General features: G+C 38.3%; 1 protein-coding gene across 3 annotated transcripts; it reads right to left on the bottom strand.

Annotated features, from left to right (window-relative positions):
• Window positions 1–1,340: 1,340 nt before the first annotated feature.
• Window positions 1,341–11,820, bottom strand: aqp4 (aquaporin 4). Of its 3 annotated transcripts, none has more exons than XM_055186311.2 (5): window positions 11,671–11,820; window positions 8,320–8,743; window positions 6,514–6,678; window positions 5,815–5,895; window positions 1,341–2,158 (listed from the first exon to the last, which is right to left on the bottom strand). In XM_055186311.2, the coding sequence occupies exons 1-5, from the start codon at window positions 11,700–11,702 to the stop codon at window positions 1,886–1,888; spliced, it is 975 nt and encodes a 324-aa protein (XP_055042286.1). In that variant the 5' UTR covers window positions 11,703–11,820; the 3' UTR covers window positions 1,341–1,885. The 3 variants fall into 3 exon arrangements, with proteins under 3 accessions (XP_055042286.1, XP_055042287.1, XP_073712014.1); XM_055186312.2 differs by having other exon boundaries at window positions 11,609–11,760; XM_073855913.1 differs by lacking the exon at window positions 11,671–11,820 and adding an exon at window positions 11,146–11,333.
• Between the last annotated feature and the right edge of the window lie 10,759 nt (window positions 11,821–22,579).

Below are 22,579 nucleotides of genomic sequence, written 5' to 3'. Positions count from 1 at the left end.
CTTAATGGCAACTTATTACATTTTATTTCAACTTAATATATCATGTATTTGAAATTAATTGCATTTAATGTGCATTCAGTGCGCTGAAAAGATTGCATTTAATTCACACTTAAGAGTATTGTAAAGAGACATTAAAGTGCATTTTAAATCATATTAATTGCATGTTATTATATTGTGTAGTGCACTTTAAGTATATTTTAAAAACACTAGAAGCAATTATGAAAGTAGATATAAAGTTGTAATAAAGTACCAATTAAGTTGTTCCAAAAAATCACTCTTAATGGCAACTTATTACATTTTATTTCAACTTAATATATGATATATGTGAAATTAATTACACTTAATGTGCATTCAGTGCGCCGAAAAGATGGCATTTAATTCACACTTAAGTGTATATACTTAAAGTGTATTATTTATGTAATAAGTACACTTTATAAAAGTACACTTAAGCACACTTTTTTTTCACAAGGGTTGTACTACGTGATCAACAAACAAAACAAAATAATACTTTAATTGCATCGCTAAACCTGTGATGGTTTTCTGTGATGGGAAAGAAACGTAAGCCATCAGCATCTAACAATTTCCCTGAGAGGCACTCGGGAGACGGGTGCTTGTTCTCCCGACAGCATCAAGCTTCTCATGCTAACACATTGACCCCAGAGGATCTTATGAAAAACTTTCCATAATTTTACTCAAAGTCGACGAAAATCGAGCAGGACCAAAAACATTTTACAGTCGATCGCTGTGAAAGACGTTAAGCGAAGACGTCAAGTAACCGCAATGACAGGGTTCTTAATATGACAAAGTAAGTGTTTTGATTAATAACATTAATGTTTATATTTTTAATTAGTGTGTACAACTAGTCAACTAAATGAATATAACATGGCAAAGATGAATGCACATTTATATAGGCTATTGATTCAATAGATTTATAGCATTTTGAATAAAAACTTGTCATGGATTTATTGCATTTTGTGGAAAAAATAATCCGTTTTTATAATAAATCTTTGAAAATCAACTTATGGATTTGAATTTTTTATGTTTTTATAACCTAAAGATGCTGTGTGAAAGTTTGTAACAGAAAATAGTTGTTTTCATCTTGTCATTTTCTTGGTATAGAAAACACGTTTTTACCAAAATTTGTCAAAATGGATTTATTGCGTTTTGGAACCAAACTCTTCATATATATATATATATATATATATATATATATATATATATATATATATATATATATATATATATATATATATATATATATATATATATATATATATATATATATATATATATGCTATTTTAAGCATTTTAAGGCTCAAATTATTTTTTTTTATAAATCATTCACTGCAAAATACTACAGATTAGTAAAAGTACTATTCAAAACAATAACATCCATAGCATTAAAGAGCAAATTTAAAAACACTATACAACATGAGATATAAAGGAAGTGAAGGGGTTAATACATACATAGTGCACTGAGAAGAAAAATGATATGCATTACTTTAGTAAGGATCTAATCATGACCCCCGATTTGCAGGTGGTAATAACCTGTAGACCAAACAAAACTGTTACAATTACCTGTGTGAAAATCCCATTCGGTTTATTGCAGCCGACTCCCTGAGAACGGATTATGGGAAGCATCTGCTAAAGAAATGTGCAGTGATTGGTTTAGAAATTCAAAGTGGATTTCTATTGGCTATGGATACGTATGAAATACGACCATTATTTTATAGCTTATTCATAGTCATTAAAAGTCAAGTGTCTGGGTTTAACTTTGTAGCAGATTTGAAAAGCCTGTACACAAACACACACTGTGACTCTAAATCAAATCGGTCTCCTTCAGTCTGTCAATGCTGTAATTGTTCTGCAGGGTACTTCTTGCTAGTCATACAGATGACAACACCTCTCCAGTGGATTCTTTCTCCTTTTTCTCTGACCTGTCCATGTCCGGCACTACAATTGTGGCCTGCTTAACCATAAGATCAGCTTGATCATTGGGAAAAGTTTCCGTGTCCACCACCTGATACGGGTCGATCTGAAAGGGGCTCTTGGAGAGGACATCGGCATAGCGACGCTTGAGGTCAGGGTCGGGACAAAACAAATATTCATATGTGGTGGCAGCCAGAACGCCCCCTAGTAATGGACCCACCCAGTACACCTAAGAAAGAGAGAAGAAAGGAAAATGTTAGTTTTCTGTTGTTCTCGGTAAGATTTCAAATTAATATAACTCTGGCATTTTTGGTCTAGAACATAATCTTGGTACTTTAAAATGAAAATTATATTAAAATTATTAAAATTATAGGTAAAAATATTAAATAAAAAATGTTTTATACAGTCAAACTCTTTATTTTAAAAATAAAAACAATGCAATAAAGTATGTATTTTATATATAAAATCTAGTTTGCGCGAATGGAGCGTTGCCGCAATAAACACGCGAGTTGAAAAATTTGAACTTTGGCGGAAAAACACGTTAGTCACGTTAACCAATCAGGAGGTTGCTGTAGTAGTGACATGATTACAGAAAGAGAGCGGAGCCCCTCCCATGATGCGAATTTCCGCGTGAATGTTTCAATGATCAGAATTTCACGATCAGATTTCACGTGCGAATGAAGCGAGTGAACTCAAAATGTTCAAGCGGCAAACTAGATGCAAATTTAACGCCTCAAACGAGGCTTTGCCAAACTGAATTGTGGTTCCGTCAACATTGTGTCACTGCCGTTGCTCGTGTCAGAAGTTGAACATTTCTCAACTTTTCAAGCACCAACATGTGCGTCAGCCAATCAGATCGCCTTATGCAAATAACCAGCCAATTACATTTATGCATATGTTGCGGCCACTGTGCGCTGTTTGCCACGCTTCAGACAAGCCTTCCGTCAAGCTTTAACGCTTTCGCCCCGTGTGAATGTACCGATTGTCATTGGTTTGCTGCTTACTCTTGTCACAAATTAATACATTACTGTCACCTAGGATGCAAAATTCAAGGAATTTTCAAGGCTGAAAACTTTCAATTAAGGGGAATATATGGGAATTAACGGGAATATAGGCTATGCGAATTAATGGGAATAACTGTAAATATGATTAGCATATAACAGGGAACTTATATATAGTTCGCAATGACTTTGCGTGGGTATTTAAGCCACCAAATATTAACATTTGAGACATCAGTATTAGAGCCCTGCATTTCAGCCCGAGCCCGACGGGGCCCGACCTGTTTACACCCTTCGGGTCGGGTTTCGGGCCAATTTTAACGTCACAGCAGATACGCGGGCCGGACCTCTGGCTTATTTAGGCTTCTCCATCTTTTTATAGTTTTCAATTTAATTAAAAGAATTTTTTGACAGACATTTATGATTGCAAAACAAACATTGGAAGACGTTTAACCTATCGCATGAGTCCGCAACGCACAGCCACACATTTACAATGCAGCTGTTTTAACAGTGTATTTAAACAGCAGGACCTTCAGCGCACCAGGAAAAATTATAAATGGAGTACTAGATTAAAACCTTGGATACTGTACATAATCTATGCAGACAGCATCCAAGACACAATTTATTAAAGACTTCTCCCTGTATTAATTTCGTGTAAGAAGGCTGTGTCTTTATTTCTTGTTTGTGTATGGATCGACTTTTTTCTTAGTTTAACTGTTGGATGGATACATGAATAGCCATGTTCTGTGGTAAGTCCTTACATTTAAAAAAATGTATATGCAAAAGCGAAGTTGTAAGATAGCATGCATGTTTATTCTGTTTCATGTTTGTTTCGTTTCGTTTTGTATAGCCCTTTTTATTTTTTTATTTCTGCACTCGTTGCAACTGCAAGCAGCAGAGCAACCTGCCTTCGCTTTTTAAAAATAGAGTGTGTTTATAATAAATGTTTAAACTAACATTGTGATATGCTGAAAATATATATTTTATATAGTTGTTATTATAGGCAAGTGTAGTGTTGATTTGAGAGGATCAATTCATCAAACATGTCGTCAACTTACTGTCGGCTGCTAACCACTTGGTTATCATAAAAAACTTTAACAACAAAAACTGATCTAAAATGTAAATAAAAAAGAAATATAACTAGTTTGCCATTTAAAACAAAACTGAACTGCTTTAATTGCTGCAAGAGTACAGCTGTACAAGCTGTGTAAGGAGTTATTTTTCGCTATTTCTGCGGATTTCTTTTGCAAATTCTATGCGGAATTTTAATTAAATTTAATTCATTTTAAAATGGTCCGAGAGAATGTGCCCTGTGAATATTACAAAACAATAAAATATTTTATAACTATATTATACATTTTATTAAAGGATTACCCTGAATTAAACTGGACCAACATGAACAAACAGATAATGAATAATGTGCTGTCACGAACATATTTTTATATAAAATAAATATATTACTGTCTACATTGTAAGATTAAAAAGAAAAGGCTTCTCATAATAAATGTAGCATATATAGCAAGATAATTTCATCATTTTAACAACACAATGTATATATATATTTTTTTTTTATCTTGTAAACGGATTTAAAATAATAAATAATTGTCGCGTCATGTAGCAAGAGAGACGATAGAGATCTCATTAACTTCTCCGCAGAAAGTTTTATTTCAAAAGTTTTACATATTAAATAGGCTATTAAAAAGTTTGTGCTTCTCTCATAAAAACCTCACAGCAGACAGCACAGACATCTACTCACAAACACACGCGATGCAGTGACTATATCTGCGGACACAGATTCTTAATGGGGAGAATTAAAAAGTTCGGACTCGGGTCAGACTCGGGCTGAGAATTCTGATAAGCTGTCGGACAAGGGCCGGGCTAGGGCCTAAGCGTCTCGGGCCAGGGCCGGGTCAGGGCCTAGATTTTTGGCCCGTGCAGGGCTCTAATCAGTATGGTTAAAACATTTGGTTAAAAGTTCATTTTTTCAAAGTAAGGTTGACATTTGCATGGAATTGATAATTTAAGATTCTACATTGAAGAGTTTACAGTTCTGCTAATGCATGGCTTACCTAGACATAAACTCTAAGTACATTTTTAAAATTTGATGACCTGACAATGTTTTGCATATCCAGTGCAGCTGGTTTAGTTATTTATTCCACTATTTCCAAACCACTATATCCAGCAGCTATCACTTGGTAAACCAGCTGTTTACTGGCTTGTCAAGGTGTCACCACTGCCTTTATGCGTCTGATTTACACTTGTGAGTTTCTCAAACATTCCATCTCACCTTACATTGATATCTCCAAAATCTTCCAATAATGAAACCCACACCAACCCTTGGTAAAGGGCATCATGCGTAGCATGCTGTACGTGTATAAAACACACCATGAAGAAAATCTTGCGACCTTTCTAATGTTACAGCGACCGTGATGACAGCAGCAGTCATTCCATCAACCACAGTGACATATAACGTACATACATTATGCACATATATGGATCAAATCAACTGCGCTACTGTGAAGTGTAAAGTACTGGTGTTATCTTGATATGTTGCTGAATAAAACTACACTACAAAAACTTTGTGTATGTTCTGTACATCATCTGAAGACACAAAAGCCTATTATTTACTGCACTGTACACAATATGACACGCTCTATGCTAAATTAGTAAATTAAATAAATCAAACATCATACTAAAGCCAGGTCATAAATAAACCTAGTATAAGGTCTTGGTGTGCGCTAGATATAGTTTTGGCATTGAGTCAATACTCCTTCATTTCACACGTATCTATCGTAGTGTCAAAGCCCACGCTGACCTTATGTTAACTTTATATGAACCTGCACGCTTTGCATTGTTTGCAAAAGACACTGTGCACTGTCAGTCTTACCCAGTGGTCCTGATATTTTCCCATGATGATTGCAGGCCCAAAAGAGCGAGCTGGATTCATACTGGCTCCAGTGTATGGGATCTGTAATGCACAGACAAGACTTTTGAGTTAAGTAATAAATTAAAGTAATAAAAAAAGAGAAAAGCAGCAAAAAAGAAAGAGACAAGATCAGAAACTTTAGTCAACTGAGGCAAACTGAACATCAGATGAAATGCAAAGAAACAAAGAGAATAAAGATCAAACTGAAGAAAAGATTACAGGCATGTGTGAGCTGAGAGCTAAATGCCTGAGTTTGGGTTCTTTAATATTTTGTAATATGTTGGGCCTGAATCCATGAGGAGGGCATCTGCTCTCATGCCAACATTCCTAGCAACACAAACGACTTCATACAAACACCGCTTCTGCAAATTCTGCCGGGAGTATTTGCATGGAGATAATATTATCACTTGGGATTGTAGCTATGGTACAGATTCTCAGAAAAGTGCAGAGCGTATAACTAAGCAGATACGCCTCAAGGGATTAATCTGTACGGGATAGTGATCTTTAAGCACGGCTTAAAACTGTGCTGGATTAGCTGTCTTGAGTTTACTCAAAATAAAAATGTTTGGAAATAACCTAAAATACAAAGCAATCAAAAACTCATTTCCTGTTTACTAATTGCCCTTATCTGACTAACAGAGGAAATATTAAGATACTCACAGCGAACAGATGGCCAATGCACACTGATAGGCCGATCGCCAGTGCCGCCGAACCTTTGAGATCACTGCGTTTGGTGTCACAGGTGGCGAAGACGGTGAAGACGAGTTCAAAGGTGATTATGAGTTCTATCACAATTGCATGGCCAGTGGAGATTTCAGAACTGACCTATAGGGGCGAGAGAGAGTTTGGTCTATAGGGCAAAACACAAAGTACTATACCACTAGGGCTGGTATATCGAGTATGTATGCAATTTTGGCTACTGGTCCTTGAGTTCTTGCCTGGCTGCAAATCTTTCCGCACAGGTGTGATCCATGCTCCTTATCTCCCCTCGTCTTTAGCAAACCAAATTTTTTTCGACAAGGTATTTGTTCCAGAAAACAGTTTGGCCATTAGCGAGACCGAAATTACTACAGACTGGAAGTTCACTTTAGTTCAGGCGTGTGTGCGTCCGATGAAATGGTCTATGGAGGATTTTTTTCCAAGTGGGATAAGGGATGAAGCAATACCGTCTATATTGGTATGGTATGATATGACCTTCCTTTGCAAGAGAAGCTTTCCCAGAAATGCCCACCGAGGTCAGATTTAAATTTTCCAACCAGCTTGAATGTTGTGCAGCTGCATATATATATTATATGAATATACACTCACCTAAAGGATTATTAGGAACACTTGTTAAATTTCTCATTAATGCAATTATCTAATAAACCAATCACATGACAGTTGCTTCAGTGCATTTAGAGGAGAATGGGCCGACTGATTCAAGCTGATAGAAGAGCAACTTTGACTGAAATAACCACTCGTTACAACCGAGGTATGCAGCAAAGCATTTGTGAAGCCACAACACGCACAACCTTGAGGCGGATGGGCTACAACAGTAGAAGACCCCACCGGGTACCACTCATCTCCACTACAAATAGGAAATAAAGGGCTACAATTTGCACAAGCTCACCAAAATTGGACAGTTGAAGACTGAAAAAGTTGCCTGGTCTGATGAGTCTCGAATTCTGTTAAGACATTCAGATGGTAGAGTCAGAATTTGGTGTAAATAGAATGAGAACATGGATCCATCATGCCTTGTTACCACTGTGCAGGCTGGTGGTGTAATGATGTGGGAGATGTTTTCTGGGCACACTTTAAGCCCCTATGTGCCAATTCGGCATCATTTAAATGCCACGGCCTACCTGAGCATTGTTTCTGACCACCATGTACTCATCCTCTGATGGCTACTTCCAGCAGGATAATGCACCATGTCACAAATCTCGAATCATTTCAAATTGGTTTCTTGAACATGACAATAAGTTCACTGTACTAAAATGGCCCCCACAGTCACCAGATCTCAAACCAATAGAGCATCTTTGGTGCCCTGGATGTGTATCCCACGAATCTCCATCAACTGCAAAATGCTATCCTATCAATATGGGCCAACATTTCTAAAGAATGCTTTCAGCACCTTGTTGAATCAATGCCACGTAGAATTAAGGTAGTTCTGAAGGCACAGGGGGGTCAAACACAGTATTAGTATGATGTTCCTAATAATCCTTTAGGTGAGTGTATATTAACAAAATATTATAGTTTTAACTATGGGCACTGAGAATGTCATTTTCACCATTTTACCTAACATCTACTTTTGTGTTTCATGATAGAACAAAGTATTATATATTTGGGACAACATTCCGGTTAAATTACAATGTTGCAAAAATAATTAAAATTGATAACAAAATGCTGATTTTTTATGTGAACTGTCCCTTTAAGAAATAAAGGTTACGTACAACTAACACAACCACTACAACAGATGTGTTAACTGACATAATTTACTCCCAGTCCTCCTCTCACTGCTGCTGGGGTCACCCCGTACAAGATCGCTGCTCCCACCACCGCACCCAGGCACTGTGCCAACAGATAAAACACAGCCTTTGCCAGGCTCAGCTTCCGTGTGGCAAGCATTGCTACAGTAACAGCCGGGTTGATATGGGCACCGCTGATGTGACCGAAACACTGGACGAGGGTTGCGATTGACAAGCCAAAGCAGAGAGAGATGAGGACAAGATCAGGGGGCGAAGGCTTCTCCTCATTCGCCGTCCAGTTGATGGTGGATCCCAGACCAAGCAGCACAAATATTAACATGGCAAGAAACTCTCCTGCAACAGCTCGCCAGAATTCCTGAGTCCACACACCCTTGAAGGCGGCCATGATGACACTGGTATTGCAAGAGCAGGATGATGCACACCTCCTTGAAGGGACAAAAAGAGAAAAATGCTTGTCAGATGTGTTTGTAATTCTTCAAACCAGTGCCCATAAGCAGCAAATCCATATTGATGTAAGAAGTTATTGCATTTACTGATGAAAGAAAACAACAAAGAATAGAAGAGAGACAAATGCACATTCTGTGATTTACTGTCTTTAACGTAAAATCGTCCTACATAATGCAAAGAACATTCTTTGAAAATATAACCTTGATATCTTTAATATTGACTGAGTAAGGTCTTGTCAAAGATTGAAATCAATGATTGAGATCAAAGTTTGATGCTTCTAATCTCATCATAATATTTTGGATAGAAACAGTCACATTTTGTTCCTCAAAAAACTTTTCAAAGTTTCTTGAAAAAAATATTTCTGTCAGTTTTTCACTAGAAAGAAGCTTTTGTGTAACTACAAAAAAGGTTTTATGGATGTTTTATGTTCTTTGTGGAACATTACACTCTAACAAAAAAACTTTTAATTGTGTGTACAGTAAAGTATATCCGTGAGAATACATTTCTTTTGTTATGTTCATTATAAATGATCATTATATTGTTTTATAAAGGAGAATGCTTTACTCCATCTGTGAGTTTTTTAAAATGTCTATTCATGCAGTTAATATGTGCTTTCATGTGGAAATCCATCCAATTAGAGGCCAAAGAACCATGCTCTGTAAAAGCAGAGAAAGATTCATAAACAATGTCGCTTTATTAATAACCAAACCAGCAACCAGCAAATAACCAGTTGCACCAGCAAAACGCTCATCGGCTGAATAAATGGATAATTAGTGACACTGTAACCACAAGTATAAATTAAATAAATAAGCCATGGTTACATTATGTAATAAAATACACATGTAGCCATTCTACAGAATGTACCATTGCAACAGTTTCAGATAAAATATCCAATGTTACTGTAAAACTACATGTATGATAAATTTGTATCACTTTCAGAAAAAAAATATCAAAATATACCAGCCCAGTCTCCTGAAGATGCGTATAAATAGCACGAAGTGTAAAAATCGTGCAATATATACAGCAAATTCCACTTTGGCGTGCATGTGGTGTGCCAGTCCTTCCCATTCACTTAGGCGGTGCATCTTTTTTGTCGTTTTATTTATTGGTTTCTCGATTTTTTTGCTGTTTTTTACCATTTTCACTTGGGTTTAGGGTTAGAACAACTTTTTGTTATATAAAAATGACATCCTAACCCAAACCCCAATTCTAACCCCAATTCCAAGCGACCATGGCTTAACCTTTCAAAAAGTAATGCTTTGCATATAAAGATTTCATATTAGTATCCCATGTTGGTACCAAAGAAAGCTTATTTGTATCTCAAAGGTCAACCCAGTATCACAAAATTACATACCTATAGTCACGTAAATTTGTGATTCTTTGCCGTGACACTGTCACGTTTTTCCCCCGCGTTTTTACGTGATCACGTATTTCTGTTTACGTGTCATTGTCACGTATTGGTTTTTCAACTGTTTTGCCCTATTTTTTTTACCACGGTTGCTTTGGTTTAGGGTTAGATTTACATAAAATGACATCCTTACCCAAATCCAACTCTAACCCTAACACCAGGCGACAACGGTTTAAAAATCAGAAAATATAAAAAAATAAATCTGAAAAAATTGTATAAACCAATACTTAAAGTGACATCCTAACGCAAACACCAAATCTTACCCTAAACCCAAGCAACAATGGTTTGAAAATAGGAAAAAAACAGTTGAGTAACAAAATACGTGTTAATGACACGTAAACAGAAATACGGAAAAACGCGGAAAAACTTACAGGAATGGTACCAAATGTATTCATATCTGTACCTAAGGTTACACAGTATTGGACCTTTTTAAAAAGGGCAACTAAATATTTTGATCAGTTTTTAAAAAGTGTATTAGCCAGAGTCATCATTAATAAACAAAACAACAACATTATTTTTGAATAATTTACAGGGCCGGAGTCAATTATTCCTTATATCACAGTTGCATGAAAATTGCTAAGACATTGCTCTGGGGTTATTTTAAGACATTTGACAGGTGTGCACCCATGGAACAATTCTCAGCCAATCAGAATAAAGCATTCAACAGTCCCATAGTATAATACAGTAGAATGTACAGTACAGTCAAAATAACCATAAACTCTTATAAATAAATGTGCTAAAAGTCATAGAAGAACCTTTTGGTTCTCCAAAGAAATCTATAAATAAGGTAAAACAACTTTAGTCTAAAAAAACCTTTATCCACTACAACATACGACTATTTTAAATATCTAGCATCTTCCTTGACAGGTGTAAGTAACCAACGTAACATAGCCTATAGGACATGTTACCTCAAAATATTGAAATACATGAGTTCCCAACAAGCCAGAAAGAAACAAAACCCAGTAAACTTACCGAAGAAAACCACGCCTTTTGTACGGAACCGAGATTTGCGAAAACGCTTTTCTCATCCCTGCACGCGCATCCTGTCAGCGCGTATAGTCGAGCCCAAACTGAAGTACAACAGTCACGCGGTTATAATTTTACTGTAGTGTTGCGTGATAATGATCTACTGTAAGAGCGCATCCTCCTCTATAACAAATTAAACTGTGTGAAAGTCCTCAGCATCTCCTCCCTCAGATTCACAACTCATGCTCAAAGAAAACAACAAATCATTATCTTCACGCTGTGGTGCCATTGCGTGCTTCCGTAGAGAAAACAACCTGCGCGTCCATTACCGCGTTTAGTGTTAAAGAAATAGAAAGCAAAAATATGACAAACTCTTAATGTTATTACTAAAAGAAACAACAACGCAATAACATTATAGCTGTATTTTAAAGAGTGTCAGTAAAACAATCAAACTAAAAAATGTGCTTACACTTGTAGGATTGGTGGGTCTCAAGAGGGGAACAAGAGATCGACTACCACTATTAAACGCACCTGAATCGGTCGAGAGCTCCGCACTCAGGCATGCCTTCAACAGACTGTCCAGCAGCTCAGTGGGCACGTGTCCTGTTACCGGCTCTTCATGGTCAAATCACAGCGAACTAAAACAACAGCACGACCAACAGGGCTATAAAACCATCGATGCAACAGATATGACACAACTTACTCCTCATTATATCGCACATTATAAAAGAGCAATACATTTATCTGAGCCTACTATCCATCTGTCGTTTTAAATGGTCACCCATACAAAGTACCTCTTATAGAACCTGTCATTTTAAGAGTCCATCCATGCATCTATTATTTTTATTGAGTTATACCAGTATTCCTATTAGGCCTATTCAAAGTTTCAATTAAACTAGTGTCAAAGGTCTGTCAAATACATTAAACTCTAACCTGCCTCAGTGCTTTAATCGTACAATTATAATTCATGTTTTGCATGCAGAACATGTAACATTAACTGCCTATAATACACCCATATGATTTGTTTGAATTAAATAGTTATATTATACTCATTTTACAGTGAAATCACAGTCATGTTATGCTAAGGTATGTGGTAAGACACCCAATTTATTAGTAATTAATAACTAATAAATCCATAATGGCTCTGTATCAATAATTTGATGTGTCATATAAAGGTGGGTCATCACACCTCCTGGACTGTCTACACTGAAATGAGATCATTATGATCAATCACATTACAATAAAGTGAGGTAGAGATGCACTGATATACATTTTTCGATGTCAATACTGATAGTTTTGTGGTAATATAAACTTGCATTAATTAAATTCTGAAAATTACATGATTAAAATGTTAAATTATATAATGACCATTAATATTTAAGACTAAACTAGTGATGTTTCTTTACATTTTCTATACAGAGCTCAAAATCATTTTTATTTTTCTGTTTTCTTTTTATTGACAGGATATATCAGACATGACTATTGGCGATAGCTAATAGTGTTAAAAAATGCTTTTATCATCCGATACCGATTATTGGCCAATATATTGGTGCATTTCAAATCAATAGCATGTGTAAGCTGCTCCAAAAAATGAAATAGATATTGTAAAACATTTGATCAGTATTACTTATATAATGATGCTAATCATAAAAATGATCCAGGCCTTACTTAATTTTATTGCATGTTGATCTCAGTTTGGCTGTCTAGTTATTGTTATTTGCAAGACATGCAATGTCTCCCTGTCTATCAGTATCAAATAGGATTTCCTGTGTGGGTTTACTACATTTGTTTAAATAGATAATACAAATTCCTTGGAGAGAATACAAACAAGCAAAAGAGTGCAATTCAGAGGGATTTGTGGTGTTGGATGGATGCCAGAAGAATTGTCAGTGTGGAAAACAGCTGTCTATATTTTTATTTGTGATTGGCTAAATTAAATGAACATGCACCCGAACATTCATGAATGCCGATTTAGTAAATAATAAAATATTATTTCTGTATTTTACTAGCAGTGTACGAACATGTTAACTAATCACAGCACTTGATGCACTCATTAGTAGGAGACTCAAAACAATTCATCATTGTGTGTTAGTGCACAGAGTGTAAATAAAGTGTCAATACAGTTCTGCCAGTATACATATTAGTCCTGAAATAATGATGAACAAGCAACTAACTGTTTTCTCTCTCTCCCCCTTTCAAGTTCAAGCTTATGTTTTTTTAATAACAGATGGATTATTTCATCATTAAAAGTCATCTCTGATCATTTTCAAACTCCAGTCCAATGCAGATAAATACATACAGTAACCTCCACAGCTCCATTGCCAAAAGGGAAGCCAAAAACCAAGCAACAATAAAGACAGACTTGATTATGCCCTATTAAGCAATCATGACAAAAACATTCTCTTGTTGTGGGAAAAGAAAAGCAATTATAAAGGAATTTGCAATGAACTTTAGAGGGGTAAAGAAGGCAGAAGATATATGCACTGTCAAAAAACAGAAAAAAATAGGTTTAAGGATTAGTCAATTTTCTTAAAAAAAAAAAAAAATCCACATAATTTACTCACCACCATGTCATAAAAAATGTTGATGTCTTTCCTTGCCCAGTCGAGAAGAAATTATGTTTTTTGAGGAAAACATTCCAGGTTTTTCTCATTTTAATGGACTTTAATGGAACTCAACACTTAACAGTTTTTTTTCAACGGAGTTTCAAAGGACTCTAAACGATCCCAAACGAGACATAAGGGTCTTATCTAGCAAAACGATTGTCAGTTTTGACAAAAAAGCACTTTTAAACCACAACTTCTCTTCTATCTATGGTCCTGTGAAGCGCCAGCGCGACCTCACGTAATTGTGTAGTGACGTAGAAAGGTCACGTGTTACATATATGAAACGCACATTTGCCGACCATTTTAAACAATAAACTGACACAAAGACATTAATTAGTATCATTCCACATACAACAACATCGGAACGGTCCTCTTTCTCCACACTTTTAAAAACTGGGGCATAGTTTCGCATTTGTCCTCCGTGACCTCTTGACGTGATGACGTATTGCGTGAGGTCGCGCTGGCGCATCACAGTACCTGAGATAGACGAGAAGTTGTTTTGTAAAAGTGCATATTTTTTATTTTTCTTGTCAAAAATGACAATCGTTTTGCTAGATAAGACCCTTATGCCTCGTTTGGGATCATTTGGAGTCCTTGGAAACGCCGTTAAAAAAACTGTTAAGTGTTGGGTTCCATTAAAGTCAAAAAACATAATTTCTTCTTGACCGACCAAAGAAAGACATCAACATTTTGGACGACATGGTAGTGAGTAAATTATCTGGATATTTTTTAAGAAAATGGACTTATCCTTTAAATATGGTCTGAGACTGTCACTGGGGCAGTACCTTTTGTAAAAATTCCTAATTCCATTCAGGTACAGATATACTGTATATACATTTGGTACGAATATGTACTGTTGAAATAGTCATATGCACTTTTTGGTACCAATATGAGGCACTTAAATGTACTCTTCAGGTGCAAAGGCATATTTTTCGAAAGGCTAGCCCCACAGTGACTATATATAGGGACTTTCTTTTGACTGTTTTCTATGTGCACATGAATGCACAGTCAAAAAATGCAATTCAGGACACCATCCATAGGTGCAGCAGTCATTGAGAGCATTATATGTCTCCTTGTTATTAAGTACACTGTACTTACATATGAAAAAACATTTAATGCATTTAACTTATTGTGAACATACAGTACGTGTTGTCATGGGTAGGTTTAGGAGTGTGTTTAGGGTTAAATATATGGTTATCAAAGTGTAATTACATGCAAATACTTTAAATGTAGGTTAAATGTAACTCATGTACACAATATATATTCACTCTTTATGTAAGTGCATAATACAAAGACTCCTAATTGTGAGATTGAATTTAGTTTTTTATGGATTTGTTCAGAACATCAATGGCACATGGTATGTGTTTTAAAAGAATGCACTCAAAACATCAAACGTCAAATCTGCCGCAGACCTTAATAATGGAATGGACACTTGGCCGGTACTCTATGAAGCAATGTACTGTGATCTATTGTTGAGCTTTCACGCTTGAATCCCAGAGACACCAGCTCAGGTTGGCAGCAATTCCAGTTTGCCTTAAGGGAACTGGAGGAAGCTGTCTTTGATGCCATAGCAGTGGGCTGATAGTGAATTGCAGACTAATTAGAAGAAAATAATGTGGGCCTCCAAAACATGATATTTTCTGTTTTTGTTTGGGTATTTACATGGCTGTTTTTGTACATCATTTGTAATTTCACCACACTGCATTCATTATTTATACGCTGCAATGAATCAAGTGTATTTTCCCTCCTGTTCTCTTCAATTTTTTACCTTTTGTAAGTGCTTTGTAAATTCAAAATTGTAATTATTTATTTATAAACGGTTGAAAAGTGTGGTTCTCCTGTTACATTCACAGATTTGTTTTATCCACAGCGACTTACATTGCATACAAAGTATAATTCGATCAGCTCATGCATTCCCTGGCTGGAATCATGGCCTCCTGTTTTGTAAGCTGCAGGAACGCATGCTGAACTCTTTACCTCTGCCATGGATATATTTTTAACCTCAATGATGTCAATACCAGCTCCTCATCAGCGGGATCATTACTGTTAGGCATGTAGGTGGGTTGCCTCTCCACAGGGGATGTCAGCACCATTAAGGGACTTGGCCCAGCTAACTGCCACACACCGCTCATGATTGGATCCACTTAATAATCCTACTATGCTTGTGTTCCTCTTACATATATCAAAACAAAATGTTGTTTGGCTACGTCATATCATGATGCACTCGGATGATGCACTTAAACAAAACTGGCTGATTCAGTTTTTCTTTATATTTCAGCAACAGTTTTTCTGTTTATGAACAGAAGTGACCAGTTTCAATACAAATGAAAACAACGCAATTTTTTAACATCAATCTTAAACTGGTGGTCTTCTTCCTCCGCTTAGTTTTTCAGTTTACAAATTCTGCCATCTAAATAGGAAATCGGCATGGCGCCAGCGCATCTGGTTTTTAAAAGGGATGAGAGATGAGACTCTCATTGGTTTATTGCAGGTTACGCCCAAAACAAAAGTGCAATTCACCCAATTAGCAAAAGTGGATTCAGACACACCCGTTTAGACCATGCGCTTCAGACAATGTGCTTATATCGCTAAAATACGGCCCTCTGTTATCACCCAGTCTGAATAGACCCCTTCAAGGTTTGTAAACATTGAATGACTATCGGGTGCGTGCGCAGCATGGGGTCCAGGCTTTATAATTTAATATAACAGGGCTGAAAAATGATGACTTACCTGAAATGAAGTGAGCACTACAAACACAAGCCTGTTTGATATTTGCATTGTCCCAGTCTGCATGTTAATTGCTTACAGCCGCAGATGTTGTATTTTTGTTTTTGAGATTCTGCATGAATCGCGAAAACTTAACGGAAGACCTGGTGCGATTTTCAAAGCCCACGATGTAAGTAGGCATTTTTAACGATACCGAATAATACGCAACTCAATCTGCTGTAATGACATGCGCAGTGGGAACCGCCTGTGACGTGAACCGTGAAGGGGTCTATTCAGAGTTCAGTGTAGAGCTTTGATTTTTAAATCTTTAAGCATAGCCAAAATAGAGACAGAGTCAGAGAAAGAGAAAAGGTTTGTTGGATAGATATGTTGTTCCAAAAACACCTCCTACTTGGTACAATCCTGGTCACCTGTATGCAATATCCATATTTGTCAACAATCGATTTTTAGAGGATGCCCAATTCCCTTTTTAATTAAAATATCCTTCAGGCCAATGTAGATATAACCCTATGATTCATCTTTTTATATCCAGGTGCAACTGTGGGACAAGGCTGGTCAGGAGCGTTTTCGCAAATGCATGGTGCAGCACTACCATCGCAATGTACATGGAATCATCTTTGATTTCAGTAACCCTTCTAGTTTCTGTAATCTGCCATCAGGCTCCTCACTGAAGTCTAAAGATGTTTTTGTCCTTACTTTAGCCAAAGGTTACAGAGGTCAAAGAGACAGAGAAGACAGGGTGTGAATGGACGCGTTTTGGTGTCTGGCATCGCAGAGGCAGAGAACTTCAAAATTCCAGCGAGAAGCAAAACTAAGGAAGATGTACGGAAATTGGACTGCTCTTGCTAATAGAAAAATTTATTTAAGAGTGGTTTGCATATTTTAATGTGTTAATTCAGAGTGGCATGGTAAAAACAATCATGTCCCATGAGAATGACAAAAACTGCATTAGAACTCACGAATTTCCGTGGTATAGTCACAGAATATTTTCCTAATTTTTCCGTGGCATTGTCACGGATCTCCGAATTTTTCTGTGGCCGTACCACGGACTTTCTTTTCGTGTCATTGTCACGTATTGGTTACTCAACTGTTTTGTCCTATTTTCTTACATTGTTGCTTCGGTTTTGGGTTAGATTTACATAAAATGACCTCCTTACCCAAACCCAACTCTAATGCTGTGTTTACACCAGCCGCGGTAGAGGCACGAAGCGCGAGTGATTTTTTAAAGATAAGTCAATGTGAAGACGCGTTGACGCGCGTCTGGAGGTCTCGCAGCGCGGATGAGGCATTTGGCGCAGCGCGGAAGATGCGTTTCTCCTCATTTGCGTGTCTAGTTCGCACGAATTGTGCGCCTGGTGCGGTACGTGCGAATGGTGCCTTTTTGCATTTTGTGTTTGACGCGAATTGGCGGCTGACTCCCTAGTTGAAAAATTTGAACTTTGGCGGAATTTCGCGCAGCATTAACCAATCAGGAGCCTGCTAGCTGCTGTAGTGGCAGCCCAGCTCGGAGTCACTCATTCAACCTGAAGGAACGCTTGATATTGTCCGTGAGCTGTCACCCGGAGTTATACGACACAAGGACCTCGCTTGGAAGTGTGTCAGTGAGGACATCGGGCAACCTGGTAAGTTGTAATACACATTTCACTTTTGAGTCACGTGACGTTTATCGACCCACGCCATTTATTTTCCCCCTATAGTAAGGTAACCTAATACAATCCGGTAACTCTTTCGATAAATGCAGTCATCTTGCAAACTGACAACCGCATAGCACTTGCCCCTCCCACAAGAAGCGGATTTTGCCTCTGACGCGCGTCAAATGCTTGCTTTTTCCGCGCGTCTACTTCACTCTACATGCGCGAATGCATTCAAACTGTTCAAGCGGCAAACTAGACGCGGTAGACGCAATTTTGACGCCTGAAACGCGGTTGGTGTAAATGCAGCATAAACCTAACGCCAGGCGACAATGGTTTAAAATTTAGAAAATATAAAAGAATAAATCAGAATTTTTTTATAAACCAATACTTAAAGTGACATCTTAAAGCAAACATCAAATCTAACCCTAAACCTTTCTATTTTTCTAGTCGGAAATAAAAAGTTCCCAGAACTAGGACGTTACCTGAAGATGTGCTAAGGACATCTGGCTGCAGAGCATGAGGTGCACCATGAGAGATTGCAGGAGAGATTGGATAAAAACTTCAGCTTTCTTCTGGTTAATGTCCACACTGTAGTGCTCCAAGTAGTGCTAGCTTATCATGCCAATTGTCAGACCAGTCTTTAGTCAGCTGCTCCACCTGCAGGGCAAACATGAGTGACGGAGAAAAATTATGTGGATACCTGCGGGATTAGCAAAGTAAAAACATTTTTTATGACTAACTATCATGATGGTATTAGAGTTGATGCCCAGTCTGTCTTTAAGCGGCCAGGTAAAGATGGAGTCCCTATGGGTCTGCGCCCGGCCTAACAGATAGCCGGACTGGCCCCTATGGTTTTCCCTTCACCAGTGATCACACTGACTACTGCTAAATATCTGAGAGTTTTGAGCGGGCAATGGTATCAAAGATAAAAGAGTAAATTGAGATGGCAAGGAGAGGCGATAAGGTGAGGAAGGAAAGTAAAGAAGGCTATTGTCTACCAAGAGATGATGATGCCAAGAGTGACAGGAGAATTGTTGATGTTTGCTCCTTCTGTTATTCTGCCTATGCAGTACTGAGGGTCTGCTGTTTGCCTACTGACCCTTAAATTTACAAGCTCCAGACTTTGAAGTATCAACACTACCTACTAACTGAATGTTCTCTCTTATTTCCTCTGTTGGTTGTCTGGCCCCCTATTGAGGGCTATACAGTAGTTCACTAAAACAGTAAAACAAGAATAAAATCACTGCTGGGTTAGCAGAAATATTGGTAACATTTAAAAAAGGGCATTGCGTATAAAACACATTCGCTACTCGTACCTGTTATGGTAATCCAGCCCAGACAGAAAGACCTGCAAGAACAAATGTCCACTCTATAAAATCAACTATGATCTCGAACACCACTACAAAGGACTCCCTATAAATAGTGCATTAAGGCTAAAGGAGGCAATTTCAGACACAGCCATTGACTTTCTTCGACCATGTATTCTGTATACCAAAGTATTCTTGACTCAAATATGAGTCATCTGTCCAACAGCTAAAGTTTGGTCAAAACTGAATGATGTAACAGAATAATAAACCCAAGCACACCAGCAAATCTACAATAAAATGGCTGAAAAAAGGAAGCCATCAGAATGTTGCAATAGCCCAGTTACAGTCTAGACCTTCTCGGTGGTCTAACACTAGACCTACTTACTAAATGTATCCGTACCCTGCGTCTAGGCTACCATTCCATCAATACAGCTCGCACATTGGATGCTATGTTTATTTTTGCTTTTTCGGGTTTCTCAGATCCTCGGAACTCACCACGACCTCAAATTTTAACCCAAAGATTCATCCCACAATTTCAGATCTATCCCTAGTAGACGATGAAACTATCTCCTACTTTAGAGGAAGACAGACAAATTCAAAAAAGGCCATTTCATTTATATTTTCAACCTCCATTCACCTATCCAACCTTACCAAACTCTCAAATCCTACCTTCAATTCAGGAAATTAACAAGTAAAGACCCCTCAGACCCAATTTATAAACGACGCAAAACATCCAATCATACGCTTCTGGTTTCAAAACATTTAAAATTAGTCCTAATCCAATTGGGCATCCCAGCTGAACACCTTTCAGGTCACTCATTCCGTATAGGTGCTGGAACCACAGCCGCCCAAAAAGGACTCTCGCGGCAGCAGATCCAAGCTCTTGGCCGTTGGTCATCTGAAGCTTTCAAAAGCTATATCAGATCTAACCGCTTCCACATTAAAAAAGCGCACCAAACCCTTATCAGTTAAATTAACTCCAGGTAGCGAGGCTACCTGTCCGATCGCAGCGAGTATTGAACTCCCGTCGGGCACCACTAGAAAGCCTCCTAATATAAATTATCATTGCCCATTTCATCGCCAGCGAGGCTACCTGTCCGATCGCAGTGAGTACTGAACTCCCGTCGGGCACCACTAGAAAGCCTCCTAATATAAATTATCATTGCCCATTTCATCGCCAGCAAGGCTACTTGTCCGATCACAGCGAGTATTGAACTCCCATCGGGCATCACTAGAAAGCCTCCTAATATAAATTATCATTGCCCATCTCATCCCCAGCGAGGCTACCTGTCCGATCGCAGTGAGTATTGAACTCCCGTCGGGCACCACTAGAAAGCCTCCTAATGTAAATTATCATTGCCCATCTCATCGCCAGCGAGGCTACCTGTCCGATCGCAGTGAGTATTGAACTCCCGTCGGGTACCACTAGAAAGCCTCCTAATGTAAATTATCATTGCCCATCTCATCGCCAGCGAGGCTACCTGTCCGATCGCAGCGAGTATTGAACTCCGGTCGGGCACCACTAAGAAAGCCTCATAATATAAATAATCAAATCGCCTATCTAATTGCCAGCGAGGCTATCGGTCCGATCGCAGTGAGTATTGAACTCCCGTCGGGCACCACTAAGCCTCCTAAATGAGCAAATTCCCCATTACCAGTGGGGGGCTACACGTCCGATCGCAGCGAGTATTGAACTCCCGTCTGACGCCACAGAAGCCTCCCAAATTCAAAATGTGAAACAAACCATCAGCGAGGGCTTTCCGCCCGGTCGCAGCGAGTACTGAACTCCCGTCGGGCTCCATTAGAAAGCCTCCTAATATAAATATTTAAATTGCCCTCCATCAAAGGTGCTTACTCGTCCGATCGCAGTGAGTATTGAACTCCCGTCGGGCAATATTAGAAAGCATCCTAATATAAATTATTAATTGCCCACCATCAACGGTGCTTACCCGTCCGATCGCAGTGAATATTGAACTCCCGTCGGGCACTATTAGAAAGCATCCTAATATAAATTATTAATTGCCCACCATCAATGGTGCTTACCCGTCCGATCGCAGTGAGTATTGAACTCCCGTCGGGCACTATTGGAAAGCATCCTAATATAAATGATTACTTGCCCACCATCAATGGTGCTTACCCGTCTGATCGCAGTGAGTATTGAACTCCCATCGGGCACTATTAGAAAGCATCCTAATATAAATTAATTGCCCACCATCAATGGTGCTTACCCGTTCGATCGCAGTGAGTATTGAACTCCCGTCGGGCACTATTAGAAAGCATCCTAATATAAATTAATTGCCCACCATCAATGGTGCTTACCCGTTCGATCGCAGTGAGTATTGAACTCCCGTCGGACACCACAAAAGCCTCCTTACATAATTTAATCAAATTACCCATCCGACCGCCACCAGGGGTTACACGTCCGATCGCAGCGAGTATTGAACTCCCGTCGGACGCCGCAAAGCCCCTCCAAAATCGTCCAGCTCATCGGAGGTGGCAGGCTCACCCATCCTACAGCACAGCATATATTAATCTTCCATCGGAAACAGACTCAAAACTCCCGATTCCAGACGTCTGCTCAGCAAACATCAGCCTCATCATTTCTACGTTTGGGGGGCACAGCTCCCGGCTGCTGTCCGAATAATCTATTTTGCCTTTTGGCGGGATACTCTGTGTTTCAGGCTCATTCCCTGCTCAGAGCCCTCTTCCCGGACAGCACGCCAAATACGTTTACTAATTTAATTCTTTTAATTTATTTGTAAGTGTGAACTCGTGAAATTATGTTTTTTTAACAAAGTTCGGGAGGAACATGTCAAATAAAATACCTAAGTGACTTCAGCTGTTTTCAATCAGTAGTCAATGGCACCAGCCGCTTTCAATCGGTAATCAACAATACACCCAATCAGCTCGAAAGCAAGCCATATATAAATCACAGTTGAACTCACTGAAAATCCTTCGCATCTTTCAGAATCCCTCCTACACCCTGTCTCCTCTCACTTACAAAGTTATTTCCTTAAGAGGGGGGGGGGTACTCTGTGTTTCAGGCTCATTCCCTGCTCAGAGCCCTCTCCCCGGACAGCACACCAAATACGTTTACTAATTTAATTCTTTTAACTTATTTGTAAGTGTGAACTCGTGAACTTGACAAAGTCGTGTTGATGCTGAC

Source organism: Misgurnus anguillicaudatus, chromosome 18 (assembly GCF_027580225.2).
Source record: "Misgurnus anguillicaudatus chromosome 18, ASM2758022v2, whole genome shotgun sequence".
Taxonomy (NCBI): Eukaryota; Metazoa; Chordata; class Actinopteri; order Cypriniformes; family Cobitidae; genus Misgurnus; species Misgurnus anguillicaudatus.
This window is presented reverse-complemented; position numbering and strand designations above follow the sequence as displayed.